This window comes from Pimephales promelas, chromosome 18, assembly GCF_988280905.1.
Source record: "Pimephales promelas chromosome 18, fPimPro1.hap1.1, whole genome shotgun sequence".
NCBI classification, from domain to species: Eukaryota; Metazoa; Chordata; class Actinopteri; order Cypriniformes; family Leuciscidae; genus Pimephales; species Pimephales promelas.
In genome coordinates, this window is record NC_142786.1 from 12,877,896 (window position 1) to 12,898,762 (window position 20,867).

At 38.0% G+C, this 20,867-nt stretch overlaps 2 protein-coding genes across 6 annotated transcripts; both read left to right on the forward strand.

Annotated features, from left to right (window-relative positions):
* Positions 1–433: 433 nt before the first annotated feature.
* Positions 434–4,090, forward strand: LOC148970932 (uncharacterized). Of its 4 annotated transcripts, none has more exons than XM_089122977.1 (5): positions 434–548; positions 955–1,030; positions 1,246–1,389; positions 1,484–1,576; positions 3,670–4,090. In XM_089122977.1, exons 3-5 carry the CDS (start codon positions 1,297–1,299, stop codon positions 3,973–3,975), a joined length of 492 nt encoding a protein of 163 aa, XP_088979103.1. In that variant the 5' UTR covers positions 434–548; positions 955–1,030; positions 1,246–1,296; the 3' UTR covers positions 3,976–4,090. The 4 variants fall into 4 exon arrangements, with proteins under 4 accessions (XP_088979103.1, XP_088979104.1, XP_088979101.1 ...); XM_089122978.1 differs by having other exon boundaries at positions 470–548; positions 958–1,030; XM_089122975.1 differs by lacking the exon at positions 434–548 and adding an exon at positions 645–682 and having other exon boundaries at positions 958–1,030.
* A 5,130-nt stretch (positions 4,091–9,220) lies between these two features.
* Positions 9,221–18,474, forward strand: LOC148970933 (uncharacterized). Of its 2 annotated transcripts, XM_089122967.1 has the most exons (8): positions 9,221–9,758; positions 10,673–10,838; positions 12,128–12,301; positions 13,301–13,342; positions 14,069–14,110; positions 14,771–14,838; positions 15,386–15,429; positions 18,411–18,474. In XM_089122967.1, exons 1-8 carry the CDS (start codon positions 9,546–9,548, stop codon positions 18,472–18,474), a joined length of 813 nt encoding a protein of 270 aa, XP_088979093.1. In that variant the 5' UTR covers positions 9,221–9,545. The 2 variants fall into 2 exon arrangements, 1 of the variants encoding a protein (XP_088979093.1); XR_016147384.1 differs by lacking the exons at positions 9,221–9,758; positions 10,673–10,838; positions 12,128–12,301; positions 14,771–14,838; positions 18,411–18,474 and adding an exon at positions 15,529–15,960 and having other exon boundaries at positions 13,299–13,342.
* Positions 18,475–20,867: the final 2,393 nt, after the last annotated feature.

The window sequence follows — 20,867 nt, forward strand, 5'->3', positions numbered from 1 at the left end:
TTCTAACATTCTAACATTTTAAGAGTGACATGGGCTACAAAAGCTATTTTAGGTCTATAACAGTTTGGATAGTGTTTAATATGAGAGCTGTTCAAAATTATTTAAGAGATAAGAGATAAGTATTGTGTTACTAAATAAGTATCTATCAGACCCTTTTACTTTTAAAAACTCCATTTCGTGACAAATATTGTTTAACAAGCCATAACTAAAAGTGTGCCATGCATATAATTTAAGGCACACTGAAAAAAGTGAACAAGGCATGTCATTACTCTAAAGAAATTTTTATACTTGATGTAACACAAAACAATTAATTTTCTATCTAGCCATCAGTTTAATGTAAAAATTTTCGTTGATTTAAATTAAAAGTAAGTATTGTTAGTGTAAAGTAAATGGATTTCTTTAAATTAAAGTAAAAATATTGGTTTCCGTTGTCACGTGACTTCTGACGTCATCCGTGCCGTGGTCGTACGTGAGACGTTCAGCTTTCCGCCATCTTGTTAAACCGCATGGAAGAACTCAGCGTGGGAAAACGGGAAGCAAGAAAATTGGTAAGTAATTTTAAACATATGTTTGGGCGTGTTGTAAACATAATATATCAGGGCTTGACATTAACACCCGCCATTCGCGTGTGGGTTTCAGCTGTGGTGTGTAACAAAGTAATGTTACTCCCTCTATCATTTTGGTGGGTTGAGTCTTCTCAAAAGGCATCTCTTATACGATAATCGCGTTGCGCATTAGAACAAACACACGCGATTCTTTTGAGTTTATGAATGCAATTTCTAATAATCAAAAGTTGTTCAGATTAGTCATCGCGTAAGATTAGTTCAGAGCACGCGCGCTCTCTCTCACTGAAATCTGCACTCAAACCAGAGATGTACGTGCGATGTAATTAGCCTACATCATAGATTCATTAAGTTAATTATACAGTGATTGACAGGTTTTGTTCTATTTCAGCAGCAATAGTTTCACAGAAATATCACATCAGAACCATCAGTGCATTGGATGGCCAGCTCTGTTTCAACAAGAGGAGGTAAAAGCATTTATTTGTAATGAAATTTTTTTAAATGTGACTAATCCTGAATTTACCATAGTTTTTATAATTGAATTTTGGTATGTAGTATTTTTGAAAATGTCTTGGATGCCCTAATTATAACTTTTGTTGTTTAATGCTTTGTGTGTCTATGTATTTTTTTTACAACTAATTCTGAAAGTAAAATCACTTTTTTCTGTTTCTCTTTCTTGTAGATTAATGCCGAATTTTTTCTTATCACGACCTTACCTTTGCAATCAAGATTTATGGCCTCTTTGGACAGACAGAGCTCTCAGCTTCTCCAGGTGATCAGGAGCGAAGGTGGACTCCTTCGTGAAAAAACTAAGGATACTATAAAAGTTATGGATCAGATATTGGTTGCATGAGAACAAAATTGCTTGTGGCAATCAATTTAGTAGTGTTTTGGTCTAATAAAAACAATGCATTTTGTAGAGTCCGGACATAGACGTCAGAAGAGAGTGCCTGCTGAAGTGCCTGATCATGTACCTTGGTGAAGATGCAAGCTGTCTGATCAAAGAATACCAGGTAATGTAGACAAATTGCTGAAATTTTGTCCAACCATGTTTGCCTTAAAGGGTTCGTTCACCCAAAAATGAAAATTAAGTCATTAATTACTCACCCCCATGCTGTACCAACCCCGTAAGACCTTCGTTCATCTTCGCAACACATGAACATATTTTTGATTAAATTTGAGAGCTGTCTCACTACCACATTGGCTTCCTAAGGGACTGGCTCTTGACGGCCCAGAAAGTCAATGAAGAAAATGTTTAAATATCCCAGGTAACTACCGTGGCTCAACTATAAGTTTATCAAGCGACGAGAATACTTTTTGTGCGAAAAAACAAACAAAAATAACGACTTTATTCGACTATTCCTTTTCTTCCTTGTTGGCCTGAAACGAGACTTCCTTAGATTTCCACGACGCATGCGCGAGAATTGCGATCTCCTTCAACTACTTGATTTCAGTTCTCGCGCAATTTAATTTAGTTTAATTTAATTTAGTAAGTTTGGTAGTGACATATCGCTCAAAAGTAATTGTTATCATTTACACATCGGCCTGTGTGACTTTCTACCACAGAATACAAAAGAATGTATTTTGAAGAAGGAGTAGTTCACTTTAAAAAAAAGTTTTGCTGATAATTTCCTCACCCCGATGTCATCCAAGATGTCCATGTCTTTCTTTCTTCAGTCGAAAAGAAATTAAGGTTTTTGATGAAAACATTCCAGGATTTTTCTCCATATAATGGACTTCAATAAACCCCAAATGGTTCAAGGTCCAAATGAGTTTCAATTTTCTGTTCTGTGATACGCGTTCGTGACGTCACGTAATACACAATTATGTTAAAACGAACGTGCATCACAGAACAGAGCAAGGCGAGCATTTGTGCTTATAAAACTTATTATTTTTTAAATGCCCGATTGTTTTGCTAGATAAGACCCTTATTCATCGTCTGGTGTCGTTTAAAGCCCTTTGAACAGTTTGCACTGAAACTGTCATTTGGACCTTGAACCGTTTGGTTCCCAATGAAGTCCATTATATGGAGAAAATCCTGTAATGTTTTCATCAAAAACCTTAATTTCTTTTCGACTGAAGAAAGAAAGACATGGACATCTTGGATGACATGGGGGTGAGTAAATTATCAGCAAAAGGTTTTTTTTAAGTGGACTAATCCTTTAAGAGCCCCCCATTCACTTGCATTGGTTTTGTGTCCATACAATAACAGTGAATGGGGGCTGTGCTGTTCTGTCACCAACGCTGTTCAAAATTCTGCAGAGTACAGTAATTCATACTGGTTTGAAATGACAAGAGAAATTTAAACGATGACAGAATTTTTATTTTGAATTACTTAGGGATGGGCAACGATTAATCGCGATTAATTGTTAGCAAAATAAAAGTTTGTGTTTACATAATATATGTGTATGTAGTGTGTATAATTAATTTGTATATATAAATACACACACACACACATGCATGTATATATTTAAGAAATATTTGCATGTATATACTTTATATATATTTATACATAATTAATATTATATATAAATATAAATATTTGACATGTTAATAACACATTTTTCTTAAATATATACATGCATGTGTGGGTATTTATATATACAAATTAATTATACACACTACACACACATATATTATGTAAACACAAACTTTTATTTTGCTAACGATTAATCGCGATAAATCGTTGCCCATCCCTTGAATTACTCCTTTAATAGGGGTTGGTTCACCCCAAAATGCATTTTGAACACTGTTGAGTGGATTGATAAATGCCTCTGATTGGCCATTGTGGTACTGCACTCAACAAATATGTCTGTGATTGTCTACAATGGTCAGCAACTGGGAGCCTTTGAAAGTGTTTAAAAGCATTTTCAAAGCTAAAGAGAGTGTAAAAGTACATCGTCACCCAAAAATGAAAATTGTCATCACTTACTCTACTCTTGTAATAAACCCTACAAATTTTATTGAAGATATTTTAATTAAAGTTAACAACAGATGTTTGGGCTCTACATTGACCTTAGTAGTACAGCTAACTAAATTTTGGGGCTGGGGTTTTTTTTCTTCTTCCACAGTCCCTCAATTGCTCTCTGTTTTTGTATGTTTTTAGGATGACCAGAGGGAGGAAGCGGAGAGAGAATTTGAAAAGACCACTATGGCATTTTTTGTGATCCGTGAAAGTGATGCTCTTAGTCGTGTGCTGGACATTTCCATTGCCATTGAAGGTGTGGAAGTACTGAAGGAGTTGCCCACTGTTGCCTGTGCCATGATGTTTGGACTCGTTTATGCACTGAACCTAAAATATCCTGAAGGACTCAAATATACTTTTGAGGCCTTTCAGATAATAATCATGGACATAGAGAGTAAGCAGATGAGCCGAAGGGTGCAGAACCTCTCTTCAAAGCTGCAGGGGTAAATTTGTTTCCTTTGACCCAGCTACAATTTTCTGCTGAAGTTTGATGTTTACATTGTGTATGAGGATACTGTACACGTAAAAGAAAAAGTTATGACAAAATAAATTGTCAAAAGTTTGATGCTTGAAGTCATTTTTCTTAAATGATAAAATTACACATTCTGAAAGTAAATACATTTCTTTATAATACATTAATATTTTAAATTGTATTTTTTTGGATATTTGGTTAGATATGTAAAGTACAATAATTAAGTCAATACAACTTAAGAAAACATTAAGACAAAGTATAATTTGATATTTCATTCAACTTAAAAACTTTATTTGATTCAAAGATTAATTTTTACTTTAGCTAAGTAATGGATGGTTAATTCTCTTCAAAGTAAAAATTTTAAGTTGATAGAAAGTAAATCAATTAGATGTAACCAGTTGACGCAATTTTTTTACTTTGATCTAATGAGACACTTTTTTCAGTGCAATAACCAATGCGCTAATGGTTACTTCCTCTCTTTAAAGTTAGATTCAACTAGCAAAATAACTGGATTCTATTAACTGTGTTTTTCAAATGAACGGTATGTGATTTTATTGTTGGGTTATTGTTGGTTTTTGTTTTTTTTGGGGGCGGGGGTGGGGGGGGGGCGCTCGAAGGGGGTCTCGCTCTGGGTGTAATTCAGAGTAGAACCGCCACTGCTCCCATACTGAAAAGTTTATGAGCGCGCTTCCCGTGCGCCTATTTGAAACATAGAGGGTTTGAAATAACGACCTCGAGCGCGCAAAAGACGCGATACGTGAACTAATCAGGAGATCCCCTTGACGGAAGGGGATCGCTTCCCCGGGCGACTGCCCGGTTCGCCCGTGCCTAGAACCGCTACTGCCTGAACGCAGAAGTATAAATGCTCACAGCGGCGTCGCCTACGTGCCTAAGCAACGCCGTACACTACGGCGTACCCTCGACGCAGAAGTATACTGTAAATTGGCCTTATGGTAGACCTGTGCCTGGACCCATCTCAACTCATCCTTAAGTGCCGGCCTCATCGACAAATGTGTTGTATTATTTTCTCGTTATCAGTGTGAAGCTGCTTTGATACAATCTGTATTGTAAAAAGCGCTATATAAATAAAGGTTACTTGACCTGACTTGACTTGCGGACATGAAGCATCTCTTGCTCAAAACCGCTCTCTTGTTGGTGCTCTCGTCAGTCAAACGAGTGAACAATTTACAAGCGTTATCAGTGAAGCTGCCTTAAGTTTGGGCCAAACGACTCTGGAGTCATCCTCAAGCGAAGGCACGATTAGCAAGCTCTTTCCTCGCTAGACAACGACAGAGACACGTACTTTGCACCTTTAGGGCACTCAGAGTTTATCTGGAGCGTTCTGCCTCGTTTAGACAGTCGGAACAGCTCTTTGTATGCTTTGGCGTCCGCACTAAAGGGCTTGCTGTTACAAAGCATAGATTATCATGCTGGATAGTGGACGCTATCGCACTGGCTTATGAGTCTAAGGGCCTTCATTGCCCCTTAGGCGTCAGAGCCCATTCCACGAGAAGTATGTCCTCGTCATGGGCTTGGTCGAATGGAATACCTATTCAAGATATCTGTGCGGCAGCTGGCTGGGCCTCACAGTCCACATTTATAGACCTTATGCACCAGAGAAACGTGGGCGCCGTCATCTTTAGAATATTGTCTTTGAACTTCCGTTTTTGTGGTCGCTCTGTATATGCTGTCCAAGTAATTTGCCTTTGAAATGGATTTACTTATTGTAGAGTTAAGTTATCATAAGCATTGTAATGTTTATCATAAGCATTGTAAAGCAGATGTCTAAACAAATGTCGACCGGGAAATGTTTTACGAGCAGTTCATTCATACCTATGCAAGATCGCTGTGAAAATACAGACCAGAAGTCAAAAGACAACGAGCGCAGCACTGAAAAGAGGCGGGGCTACATAAGGTCTATAAAATTGTATAACTTGGAAGTGCCCACTTTGCAAGCGAGGGTTATTTCAGTATAAGTGTGAAACACATTTCCCCAGCCATAGGGCTCGACACATTTCTGGTTATGGCCAGTTGAACTAAGGTTCTTATATAGGCTACATTCCCTGTATGAATTGGGCTATAGTAGGAGCGAAGTTAGCACGCACAGGTATATATGCAGTATGTGCAGTTTTGTTGGGTGCCAGCTCATGAGAGGACTGAAAGGAAATGAAATTGCAATGAATTGTAAAAAAAAAAAAAAAAATGAATTGCAAAAAACAAGCCTTACAAAAAGAAATTACAATATCAATTACATCATTAAGAAACAGTTCGTGATATAGTCACGAAATTTAATCTATTGATTCGTGTTCGTGGACACGAATTTCCCTTTTTTTTCGTGTCACTCAGCACGACTTTCAAGCCAATGTATTTCAATGGGACATATTTTTCGTGCCTGCAACACGTTTTTCTTTCGAGAGCACAGTATTGTTTTTTCTCAATTCTTATTCATTTTGCAAACTTTAAGGGTAGCCTACACTACCAACATTTAATCGGACGGTTTTAATCCTTGTTTTTATTGCGTTATTTTCGCTAGGCTAAATACGCAACATGAATGATGATCGTGTCCACGAGCGCGAATTTTCTTCTTTTTCTTCGTGTCACTCAGCTTTCAATCCAATGTATTTCAATATGGGACATATTTTTCGTGCCTTTTGCGAACTTTATGGGTAGGCCTACACTACCAACATTTAATCAGGAGATATGAATCCTTGTTTTTATTGCTTTATATTCGGTAGGCTACGCAACATGAATCAAATGAAGATTCGTGATATGGGCACGAATTTCCTTCTTCTTTTTTTCGTGTTACTCAGCACGACTTTCAATCCAATGTATTTCAATGGGACATATTTTTCGTGCGTACATCACGTTTTTCTTTCGAGAGCACAGTATTGTTTTGTTTTTTCTCAATTCTTATTCTTTGCAAACTTCAAGGGTAGACTACACGAGGCCCAACAATTAATAAGAAGATTTTAATCCTTGTTTTTATTGCTTTATATTCGGTGGGCTACGCAACATGAATCAAATGATGATTCGTGTCTGGGGGCACGAATTTCCTTCTTTTTTTCGTGTCACTCAGCACGACTTTCAATCCAATGTAGGGACATACTTTTCGTGCCTGTACCACGTTTTTCTTTCGAGAGGATTTTTCTCCTCAGTTTTTATTAATTTTGCAAACTTCAAGGGTACACTGCCTTACCGACAATTAATACGAATATTTTAGTCCTTGTTTTTATTGCTTTATATTCAGTGGGCTACGCAACATTAATCAAATGATGATCGTGTCCACGGGCACGAATTTCCTTATTTTTTTTCGTGTCACTCAGCACGACTTTCAATCTAATGTATTTCAATGGGACATATTTTTCGTGCCTGTACCACGTTTCTCTTTCGAGAGCACAGTATTGTTTTTTTTTTTTTGTTTGTTTGTTTGTTTTTTCAATTCTTATTAATTTTGCAAACTTTAAGGGTAGACTACACTAGGCCTCTACAAACAATTAAATAAGAAGATTTTAATCCTTGTTTATTGCTTTATATTCGGTGGGCTACGCAATCAAATGATGATTCGTGTCTACGAGCACGAATTTCCTTCTTTTTTTCGTGTCAATCAGCACGACTTTCAATCCAATGTATTTCAATGGGACGTATTTTTCGTGCCTACACCACGTTTTTCTTTCGATAGCAGCACAGTATTGTTTTTTCTCAATTGTTATTCATTTTGCAAACTGGGCTAAATTACTCAACATTTATTCAGACGATTTTAATTGCTTTATATTCGGTTGGCTGAAGTGATTCATGTCCTTAAGCACGAATTTCCTCCCTTTTTTTCGTGCCAGACAACACGAATTTCAAATCTAATGTATTTCAAAGGGACGTATTTTCCGTGCCTGCACCACGTCTTTCTTTGGAACATGTCTCACCGCTATTCGTCACTTGACAATAATATATTAAATAATAATATAATTTGGGGCTCCATTAAAATTACATTACAGGACAGTATATTTTATATATGCTTAAAACATGCCTTATTTGTGGGAAAATGAAGTTTTTCCCTCTCTTTTTGACATAATTTTGGACTACATTAAAAAACGACATAACTTAATTGCAGGACTGCATATTTGCTGTAGGCTTAAAACACGTCTTAATTTATTGTGGGATATTTTGTCGATGGTAATTCAATTTTCAATGGCTTATATGGAGCCTACTTTGATTTGTTTTTTTCTCCAAAAAAAAAAAAAAAAAAAAAACGATTAGCCTACTTTTATAGAACTTTCATCCCAATACGTATTATGAAGTTGTAATAAACTGCAGAAATATTTATATTGCTTTATATGGACATATCCTTTGGCAAAGCGATGCATTCTGGGAAGTGATATGTGTTAAATGTAATGTCTACATACTCGTGTTTCATTCACTTTAACATTTTACGCTGACCACTTTAAAATTGAGCACGGATATAAAATATTAAGACTGCACTTTTTAATTGTGATTGATATTTTGGCGCAATTTTGAGCAACACGTCACTGTGTGCGACCATCGGAGAAACCATTGCCCAGCGCGATTCCACCACGGTAAGTCGCTTACAACAGTCTGTTAAGCAAAATTAATTCATAAGCATTACACGTCCAAATTAATAAAATTACGAGTTTATATATATATAAAAAAACATTTTCTAGGCCTAGATCTAGGTGATATATATATATATAAATGAAGAGTTCAGATGCAAAAGCCTCTAAATGTCATTTGAAATTTTCTTCTTTAATGATGATTTTTAACAAACTTGTATATTTAAGTTCAGTAATTTCACTTAAATAACAATTAATAGGTAATTATTGCCATTTAAGTGAAATTACTGAACTTAAATATACAAGTTTGATAAAAATCATCATTAAAGAAGAAAATTTCAAATGGCATAGAGGCTTTTGCATCTGAACTTTTCATATATACGTGTGTGTGTGTATGTATATATATATATATATATATATATATATATATATATATGAAGAGTTCAGATGCAAAAGCCTCTAAATGCCATTTGAAATTTTCTTCTTTAATGATGATTTTTTATCAAACTTGTATATTTAAGTTCAGTAATTTCACTTAAATAACAATTAATAATATTAATTGCGCCATTAAAATAATTTTTAACAGTAGCACAGGAAGCATAGGAACAGCATGAATCTGTATTTATTTATCCTAAGCATTTATAAGAAATCTATTACAGGGTACACTTTTTAAATCCTATCAACATAGCTACATAATTAACATTTTTTGTTGTTCTCCCTGCAGATCCTGTCAAACATATCACCTGTCGAACATACTTTGTATCTGAACCTGATTTTCAAAACCCAAAGGCACTTTTAAGAGCCAACCTCTATCTCTTCATTACTTTCTATATCTTACATCCTCTCTGTTCTCTCACTATAAATATTTCTGTCTATCTTTTCAATCTTTATCTATCTCACAGTCTTTATCTGTTGCTTGTTCTTTTGTCTTTGCCTGTCTGTCTGTCTGTCTGTCTGTCTGTCTGTCTGTCTGTCTGTCCACTATGCCAGGGGGGTCTACAAAAAAGATCTGCCCCTTTTGCCAGGGCATTTTATTTTGTGCTCAAAAAATATGCACACATTGCAAAAAGGAGCAGCCTCTGAAACAGCGCCTCAAGAAAAAGCTTCAGAGGTTTGATGAGAAGCGAGAGGAATGGGTGAGTGGTCACAAGAAAAACCACAACATGGCATCCATCAAGGATGAAGCCAATATCATGGTACGTACAATTTCATACATGACATTAAACTGTCCATATCATCTAGGTCTAGGAAGTACATTCAGTGGTACCATTTGTTAAGTGAGCATGTTAGTGCAAGGTCAGAAAGACATTATTTTTTGCAAATATAGATCAATATTTTTTTCAATGACCCTGTGTCATCAAAACTAATTTAAAAGTACAATTTAACTATCAATTTTAGAAGGCAGATGTAATTGTGAAATTGTGAATTGTGATCCCTTAAGTAATCACTTATTCACAGTAATACATCACAGACCTAAATTATCTACCAGAGCAAAATTTGAACACACAGCAAACATAATTTATATCCAGGAATTATTGAGTTCATAACAAATACAGGCATGCATTATGACAGAATTACAGGTGCAATATAATAATCAAACATTTTATTATTGAGTGGATGAGAAATAACAAATTAACTGCATTCATACTGTACTACTCATAGCAATTTACAATGTGCATGGTTAGCTAAATATGTGCAGCATTCACCCATCTGGTAATGTATTCATTAAGTTCCTGCCTTTATTTTTAATAAATCTTTAGGTTGTCATTGTCCAGTTGCACAATGGTTACATGATATTGTCAACGTACGTGCAAAACCCAAACTACTAATGTTACAAAAAGTCATATTGTACCCTCATGGTGTCAGATTCATCTTTCTGATGTTTTAGAGTTGGTTTTTGTTGCTACTGTATGAGCCTTTCCTGTTTGCACATACTAGATTATACATAAGCTAAACTCACCATTAGGTTACAAATTTTGAATGGCAGGAACCTGGATGCTGTCATCAATAATGTTATATTCTCTTAATAATTAGTTAGTTAAATAGCTTAGTTATTTTTTGTTGTTTTTCTATTACTTTAAACAGTAAATATACAATTTTGTCATTGCAGCTGGAGAAACTCCATGCCATTGGATATAAGCCACTTCTCCTTCTTGGAAAGGAGACCAACAAAAAAACATTCAAGTGTGAAATTTTGACCCCCCGCTGCACACTCTCCGCCTATGCCAAGGACTACCTTCAGAAGATAGGTTCATTTTATGAATATCTTTGTGAAGGTGAGATGCACACACTGTATTTTAAAGTCACGGTTCACAACTTTTGTTGAGTACGCAAAATATTTTATTAATGTTTAAAACTTAAAGGGATGGCTCACCCCTAACACTTAAAGGGTTAGTTCACCCAAAAATGAAAATTCTGTCAGTATTTACTCACCCTCATGTTGTTCCAACCCCGTAAGACCTTCGTCCATCTTAAAATAGTCCAAGTGACTACAGTGGCTACATTTTAACTTTATCAAACGACGAGAACACTTTTGTGCGCAAAAACAAACAAAAATAACGACTTTATTTCAACTATTCACTTCCTTGTGAACTAACTTCCTTGTGTTGTTCCAACCCCGTAAGACCTTCGTTCATCTTTGGAACACAAATGAAGATATTTAAGATATTAAGATCACTCCTGCATACAGTCCATAGGCTTCTTGAGGGAATGACAATTGCTGAAAAACAAAAACAAAAATAACGACTTTATTTCAACTATTCTTTTATTTCTCTCTCTGCCTCGAGTCAGGTTACTAGTTTAATAGCGTAAGCTTCTGTTATTGTACGTCACACGCATCACACACATGACCAGCATCGGCCAATAGTGAGCCTACGTGTGACGTAGCTCTACGCTATCACACTACGTTAACTGACCTACTAATTGAACACATGAAATTTGCAAAGACCCGTTTTGGTCACTGGGTGGTCAATGAATCAAATGATAATGAATCTATACAGTATATACTCAATGAAACAAAATCAAGGACAGTGCTAAAATGTAGATCATTAATGAAAATAGCACAAAGAAAAAGAAAATTTTCAAATGTTGGCTGGATACACTACAAACTTAGCCTCGTCTCATTGAGACGTGTTCTGGGAAACGCATATTAATTTTCTCGTATTTGAGGCGTGGTTTACAAATGCCCAGAACAGTTTATTGGATGCTACGGATGTCTATCAAATGTACTTGTACGTAGCTCATAGCCAGTTGTTTCAATTATACCAGATGATGTATGTAGAGCGACAGAAATTAGAGGAGGAAGAAGATGATGGGTCGGAGATTTATGTTTACACAATGGCGTTCAGCGAATATTGCCAACAATATCTAAGACTGCATCGAAAGGGAACTTTGCGTTTCCATGTTGGATCCATAGATATAAACAAACAGCTTCGGTGTGTCGCATAGACGGTGTGTCGCATAGATGATTCAAAAAGATTAACACTAAAAACAAGTATAGATCAAGCTTATGGTTCACCTCTATGTTTTAAATAAGCAAAACATAACACTTGTTTAACTTGCACAGGTTGGACCCAGGATTCAAGTGGCAATGACCAGCTGATTACGCTGCAGCTCACACCTTGTGACCCAGAAGAACAACCAGAAGAAGGCGAGCAGGCGACCCCCACGGAGCGTCAGGGCGAGCAGGCGACCCCCCCGGAGCGTCAGGGCGAACAGGCGACCCCCCCGGAGCGTCAGGGCGAGCAGGCGACCCCCCCGGAGCGTCAGGGCGAGCAGGCGACCCCCCCGGAGCGTCAGGGCGAGCAGGCGACCCCCCCGGAGCGTCAGGGCGAACAGGCGACCCCTCCGGAGCGTCAGGGCGAGCAGGCGACCCCCCCGGAGCGTCAGGGCGAGCAGGCGACCCCCCCGGAGGGTCAGGGCGAGCAGGCGACCCCCCCGGAGCGTCAGGGCGAACAGGCGACCCCTCCGGAGCGTCAGGGCGAGCAGGCGACCCCCCCGGAGGGTCAGGGCGAGCAGGCGACCCCCCCGGAGCGTCAGGGCGAACAGGCGACCCCTCCGGAGGGTCAGGGCGAGCAGGCGACCCCCCCGGAGCGTCAGGGCGAGCAGGCGACCCCCCCGGAGAGTCAGGGCGAGCAGGCGACCCCCCCGGAGCGTCAGGGCGAACAGGCGACCCCCCCGGAGGGTCAGGGCGAGCAGGCGACCCCCCCGGAGCGTCAGGGCGAGCAGGCGACCCCCCCGGAGCGTCAGGGCGAACAGGCGACCCCCCCGGAGGGTCAGGGCGAGCAGGCGACCCCCCCGGAGCGTCAGGGCGAGCAGGCGACCCCCCCGGAGGGGCAAGGTAATTAGAACAAATTAAAAAAATTACAGTTAATATGTGTAAAGGCCTAAAGTGTTTGATCCATGGGTTACCTTAACTTAACTCGACTTGATCGACTCGCATATGAAATAGTCACAATGCAGGATGCATTATGTCAAGTATGGGAAATGAACTCAAACACACCATGCACTTGTTTAAACAAATTAGGATTATTAAAAACAGGATGGACCCAAGCGAGAAAAAGGTACACTTGGAGTTAATTGAGCAACCTTAATTCAATCACAATAAGAATACATGTACTTTACACCTATTAATACATGTACTTCCACACTTGTGCAATGTTGTGATCTTCCAGTATTTTAAATAATAAGTTAAAGATTTATTTGTTATACGATTAATTTTCTTTCTCCAAACCCACAGCTGTCTTCACAGGGTCAGCCAGGGGCAAAAGGAAAAAGTCAGGTAATGTAAAAAATATTTGTAGGGTATTGGTGGTTGTGGGTATTGGCTTAAGTAAATAAATAAATAAAATATTATTTAAAGGGGACCTATTATGCTAATTTCCAGTTCTATATTTTTATTCTGATACTCCACTTGAGTAGCTTTGCATGATTTATGCAGACCCTGTTTGAAATTAGTCGTTTTAGATGGAGTATTCTATAAGCCTATGATTACTATTCTAATGAGCCTGCATGTGATGTAAAATGTGGAGGTAAATATAAACAGCGTGATTGCACACATATTAAAAGGTTAGTTCACCCAAAAATGAAAATTCTGTCAGTATTTACTCACCCTCATGTTGTTCCAAACCTCTATGTGTTTAGTAATCAAACAGATCTCATTCCCCATTGACTACCATAGTACTATGGAAATCAATGGGGATTGAGATCTGTTTGATTAAAACATTCTTCCAAATATCTTCCTTTGTTTTCAGCAGAACAAATAAACACATAGAGGTTTGGAACAACATGAGGGTGAGTAAATACTGACAGAATTTTTATTTTTGGGTGAATTAACCCTTTAACTAAAAGAGAGGGTGGTCTTTTCCCATATTTCAGGGGTCTCTAGACACACCAGGAACAAATATTTCTGTTGAAAGGACCGTACAAAGTGCATTTTGTCTAATTATTGTAAAAAAAAAAAATTCTGAGTGGATATATGACTGGACTGTAATCTTATGTCCCACAGGGGGACCAAGGCATATGCCTGAAAGAAAAAGGCCACAAAAGAGTAAGTGCATGTAAATGCAATTATTGATACTTTGCTATAAATTACAACTTTTACCCCTGTTTATTTGCTATAGTTCAATTGCTTATTTTTTTAACCAATTACAACAGACAATTAGTCACAATTTTATTTATTTATTTAATAATTTAGCAAACGCTTTTATCCAAAGCGACTTGCATATAAATACAATATTTACAATACAAGCAGTCAAATCCACAACAGTGCAACAATATGCAAATGTCGTGACCAGTCCAGCTAGTCCAGTGTAGCACACATGACTATTGATTATTGACACATGATTATTCATAATAGATATAGAATAGGAAGGGATTAATATTATTGAGATTAGTACAATGGACCACCTATAAATCCAACAGGCTTAGTTAGTCTAATTTTACCAAAATACAGTCAAGTATTGGAAGCAGCAGCAGTGGAGTATTCTCAGTTGTGAGCGTTGACTTTGCAGTAGTATGGTTATTAAAGCAAGCATACCACATTGGAACTTAGAGTAAGTTGGTTCCATTTATACATTTTTTTTTAATTAGTGATAAACATCACTTCTCATCCTTGCAAGTCTGTTCGCTACTTAAATCTTCATAGTTGTGTTTATTTTGTTCCTAATCTATCTAAGAAATATTTGAAACGTGTTTTTGATGTTCACAGATTGTTCCTACCACACTCGCCTAGAGGCTTTCCCCATCAGGAGTGTTGTAAAAGAAAGAGTGAGAAAGGTTAGACAGTCATGAAGGAACTGCAGAGTGTAGGCGGTATGCAGAGTGAAATATAGGATTTAGAAACTTCCTTGTGTTGACAAATACAGGTTAAACTTGGAAAAATTTGAATATCATGCAAAAGTCCACTTATTTCAGTAATTCAAATTAAAAGGTGTATATATAGTATATAGAAATATATACATATGCATGATTATACTTTTCAGAGGGCTGACATTTCTGTATTTAAAATCCTTCTTTTTTTATTGATTGTATGTAATTTTAAATTTTCTGAGATTTTGAATTTGGGGTTTTCATAAGCTGTAAGCCATAATCATCAAAATTTGACAAAACTTTTCCACAATATTCAAATTTTTCAATTATCAACTGTGCATATTATTCAGACCATAAGACCAGTGTTTAGTCTTTTTGAATTACAGTTTAGGAAGAAAAATTACAGTTTAGGAAGAAGTGTCTACTGAAAATAATGACACATTGTATCAATTAAACTCAATGCCTAACCAGACATAATAGCCTTATACTAAGAATTAAATAATTTTCTTCATAGGGCAAAGAAGAAATTTTGGTTGACTGGGAGCCCTGTCCAGTATGGTATGTATTTTTCTGTTCTTCTGATTAATGAATTAATGCATTCATTATTTATTTACTTTAATAGACTTAATAATGTTTTATTTATCTGTTCTGTTTCAGATTAAACAAGCCTTTTAACAAATGTAAAGCACACATCATTACTAGAGGTGTCACGATTCTCCAAATCCTCGATTCGATTACATTTTCGATTCTAAGGTCACGGTTTGATTCGATTCTCGAGTTTTATCAATCGGCCAATCAGGATGCTCTCTGTCTTACATGCGCTTCATGAGGCACACACACAAGGTCTCTCGCTCTCTCCCTCTCTGCGGTGGACGCAATACGGTTAAGAGCACAGTTTTTTTCTGTCTCTCTTGCTCGCTCTCTCTAGATTCCGGGAGATTTTAACTAATTTGCGTGCATTAGGGAGCCGCTATCAATATGCGGGACACTCCGGGAACTTCCGCGAGACTTGAATTGTCTGCAAATTATGGCTTTTTTGAAGAGCGAACGTACGGAGCCCCTCTAGTCCCACTTTGGTAAAAAAAATTAATTATAACTATCTTGTGGCCTCAAGATAGTAACTCGTGGCCTCAAGATACTAACTCGTGGCCACAAGATACTAACTCGTGGCCACAAGATAGTAACTCGTGGCCTCAAGATACTAACTCGTGGCCTCAAGATAGTAACTCGTGGCCTCAAGATGGTAACTCGTGGCCTCAAGATAGTAACTAGTGGCCACAAGATACTAACTCGTGGCCTCAAGATAGTAACTCGTGGCCTCAAGATACTAACTCGTGGCCTCAAGATAGTAACTCGTGGCCTCAAGATAGTAACTCGTGGCCACAAGATAGTAACTCGTGGCCTCAAGATAGTAACTCGTGGCCTCAAGATGGTAACTCGTGGCCTCAAGATAGTAACTCGTGGCCTCAAGATACTAACTCGTGGCCTCAAGATAGTAACTCGTGGCCACAAGATACTAACTCGTGGCCTCAAGATAGTAACTCGTGGCCTCAAGATACTAACTCGTGGCCTCAAGATACTAACTCGTGGCCTCAAGATAGTAACTCGTGGCCACAAGATAGTAACTCGTGGCCTCAAGATAGTAACTCGTGGCCTCAAGATAGTAACTCGTGGCCTCAAGATAGTAACTCGTGGCCACAAGATAGTAACTCGTGGCCTCAAGATAGTAACTCGTGGCCTCAAGATAGTAACTCGTGGCCTCAAGATAGTAACTCGTGGCCTCAAGATACTAACTCGTGGCCTCAAGATACTAACTCGTGGCCTCAAGATACTAACTCGTGGCCTCAAGATAGTAACTCGTGGCCTCGAGATAGTAACTCGTGGCCTCGAGATAGTAACTCGTGGCCTCGAGATACTAACTCTATCTTGAGGCCACGAGTTAGTATCTTGAGGCCACGAGTTAGTATCTTGAGGCCACGAGTTAGTATCTTGAGGCCACGAGTTAGTATCTTGAGGCCACGAGTTACTACCTTGAGGCCACGAGTTACTATCTTGAGGCCACGAGTAACTATCTCGAGGCCACGAGTTACTATCTCGAGGCCACGAGTTACTATCTCGTTGCCACGAGTTACTATCTTGAGGCCACGAGTTAGTATCTTGAGGCCACGAGTTAGTATCTTGAGGCCACGAGTTACTACCTTGAGGCCACGAGTTACTATCTTGAGGCCACGAGTAACTATCTCGAGGCCACGAGTTACTATCTCGAGGCCACGAGTTACTATCTCGTTGCCACGAGTTACTATCTTGAGGCCACGAGTTAGTATCTTGAGGCCACGAGTTACTATCTTGAGGCCACAAGTTACTATCTCGTGGCCACAAGTTACTATCTTGAGGCCACGAGTTAGTATCTTGAGGCCACGAGTTACTATCTTGTGGCCACGAGTTAGTATCTTGAGGCCACGAGTTACTATCTTGTGGCCACGAGTTAGTATCTTGAGGCCACGAGTTACTATCTTGAGGCCACAAGTTAGTATTTTGAGGCCACGAGTTACTATCTTGAGGCCACGAGTTACTATCTTGTGGCCACGAGATACTATCTTGAGGCCACAAGATAGTTATAATTAATTTTTTTTACCAAAGTGGGACTAGAGGGGCTCTGTACGAACGCCGAACGTTGTCAACATAACTCAGTGGTAATCAAAAAAGAATTACACACCTGCGACTTCAATGAAAGAGGAGGGGGATTAAGTTCTGCCGATGGGTCTCCTGCATCTGCAGTTGCCATGCTATCTTTTGAATGGCTGTAGCTAAGTTAAAGGAGGTTGACTATAGACTCGCAGCACTTAATCAACACACGTGTTTTTTCCGCTTGGCAAGCCGATTGGACGTGACATTGGGGTGTGGCAGAAACGACGATTCCATTTTTTTAATTCGAAGTTCAATATTGTGAATTAATTTCGATCGATTTCAATTTAAAATTGAAATCGTGACACCCTTAATCATTACCTGACATGTCTTTTATAAGTACAACAGTTTTTATCCATCTATGAAGGACCACCACCATTAATGCATGCATGAAGGTTAATTACATCATAGATGGAAAATTAAACTGTTGTACTTGTAAAAGTCATGGGTTACACTTTATTTCGATAGTCACTTTAGATGTTATACTAATTATAAGTAACTTTTCGACTACATGTCAACTAACTGATTAGTAGATAGTAGACTGTCAGTAGACTGTTAGGTTATGGTTAGGTGTTAGGCTTTGGGTTAGGAGAACAAGTTTACCTGTAGTCGTCAAGTTACTTATAGTCAGTTAAATGTCTGTTGGGGAACCAACAAAATAAAGTGTTAGCAGATATTAAGCTGACAGTCTACTAATACTCTAATGACAGTTAGTTAACATGTAGTTGAAAAGTTACTTATAGTTAGTAGAATGTCTAAAGTGGACTATCAAAATAAAGTGTTACCAAGACATGTTCGGTAATGATGCAAGTTTATTGGAAAACCAGTAACAGAAAAATACCTTCTGTTTTTAGTGGTGAGCAGTGGGCCAATTCCTGGCAGCCAAAGGATTCTCTCCGAAATAATGAAAATAAATAAAATGTATTTTTTGAACTCCATTTTGGTTTCAGCCTATTTATTACATTGTTTCTGTGCTGCATTTGAAGTCATATCTCATCTTTCTGTAGTGAAAAGGTGAAAATCTCCAAGAATGTGACCTGGAGTTTAATCTTAAAGGGTTTGCTGGATTTCATGTTCTTTTGTCTTTGCTTAAGTTCACTTAACCTCACAGTCAAGAAATACAGCCTCATGGCTTGATTGACATGAAGCATAAATATGAAGTTCCAAAAAATGTGACTGACCTTCTTTATACTCACTCATTACATTATCTTTAATTTTTGAATTTTTTGTTCATAATTGACCAGCGCAAACAAATAACAAATGGTAAATCTGATCAAAAAAAAAAAAAAAAAACAATTTATCCAAATAAAATGAATGGTTTTATGTATTTAAAAAGATGGTGAATGGAACTGTATGGAGCTGCTTGTTGGGTGAAGTACCTGTTCCATATGTCATATCTTGATTGTATTATCTCTCACAGACACACACACACAACAGACACAACTGTCATGAAGTGGTTGAAGCAAGGGAGAAGCAGGATCCAAATGAAGCAGGATTCAAATGCAGCACGTTGGTTTATATAACTAAACGTCAAACAGTGCAGGAAACAGGACTCGGGGGACAAAACAACCAACAAGAACTCACAAAGACTGAACACAGGGCTTAAATACACAGGCAAACAAGATAACAAGGGGGCGTGGCTAATAAGAAACACCTGAGAACAATGATCAATGGGCTTATGCACGCATACGTTCTGCATTTGACGCAAGGATCCTGGATGCTCTACAGCTTCCGGTTGTGGGATTATGGCAGAGTCCTCAAAATTTACTGTCCTCCTGTCTTTGAAACTAAACGTTCATACCTTTAGATTTTATATATAGTTATGTTTATTTAATATAATTCAAAAAAGAAGCATAAACACGACGAGGTGTGTCTGTTTTATATGTTTTTGTGACTAACGTTTCGTTAGTATAACCATGGAGTATAAAATTCAATATATATGGGTATTGCATTGGACTCTACGATCGGCGGAAGTTATCGAGCATTATTAAACCTTCACCGGAAATACTGCCGTGCATGAAACCAATTAACAAGACACATGGCAGACGGAATCACATGACAGACAAGAAGACACACAACCCAAATTAACAACATAGGTTGTAAACGTGAACACAAACAAGGGGCGGGAAAACTGGAACAGGACTGAACCAAATTCACAAAAATGGGGGGGGGGGACACAAGACAGAACCCACCCCATGACACACACAGATTTAATTATAAAGATACAGCCTATCTGGATCACCAGGTTTTAGCTTCTAGAATTGAACAGTATTTTTCAGTAAAAAGTAAAATAAAACAGTAAATTTGTCAGTAAATTAGTAAAAAAAAAAAAAACATTTTGATTTATTGTGAATGTCTTGATCTGGAGAGCATATCACAGATTTTGGAAATCTTTATTATTGGGATATTGTTTGTCCTTGCCATAATGATGATGACAAGCAACAGTTTATTACATTAACCTGAGGCAAAATAACCGTGTTGATCCACATGAAATGAAATGTCCAGACAGGCTTCTTCCATTCCATCGTGTAATACTACGCTAGAAGGCTAGAAGCACTTTTTACTGTAACTATAATGCATCCTTTTTTAGAAAATGAAAGCATACAGAAACTCTATCTGTATGAGGGAATTTGATGCATTTCTTTTCATTACAGTAGTGCAACAGCTACCGTACATGTCTCTATTGTGAGTCAAAAGTTACAGTAAGAGAGCAGTGTAAGGGTTGATTTCTTGCAGGGGTTCAGGCTGCAAGACTGCTGAATGATTAAAGAAATGTTATCAGGAAGATGGTAAAACTGTACATTTCTTGTCTATTCCACCCACTGCCACTTATACCAACAATGGAAATAAGTGGATTTACAATAGCTTAATATGTGGGAGAGCGTTGCTATAGACAGTGACAGTATTGCATTGCAATAGGTAGCACTTCAAAGTCAATACCAAATCAAAACTATTTAGCACATTAGTTGTAATTGAAAAGGTTTAATGACAAAATGTGGTTATGGTTACACTTAAAATAGTTACAAAATAGATGTATGAGATGATGACTTATTCCGATAATCTTACCCAGCCAGAGAGACAGAGCAACAGTTACAGTCTTCTTTTATCCTTTCCCTGACCATGTGACTAAAACCCAAAGACATTCAAACTGACCAATGTTAGAAACTTTTCTCCTTGTCGAAATGTTAGAAGCAGAGGAGACCAGGAGACAATGGACGTTTTCCAAGCAGAAGTTCTTTATTGCTCGTAGCTGCAGTCATTTCAACATCGTCTCTCTAAGGGAAAGATTCCCTTGCAATTTATACATTTAG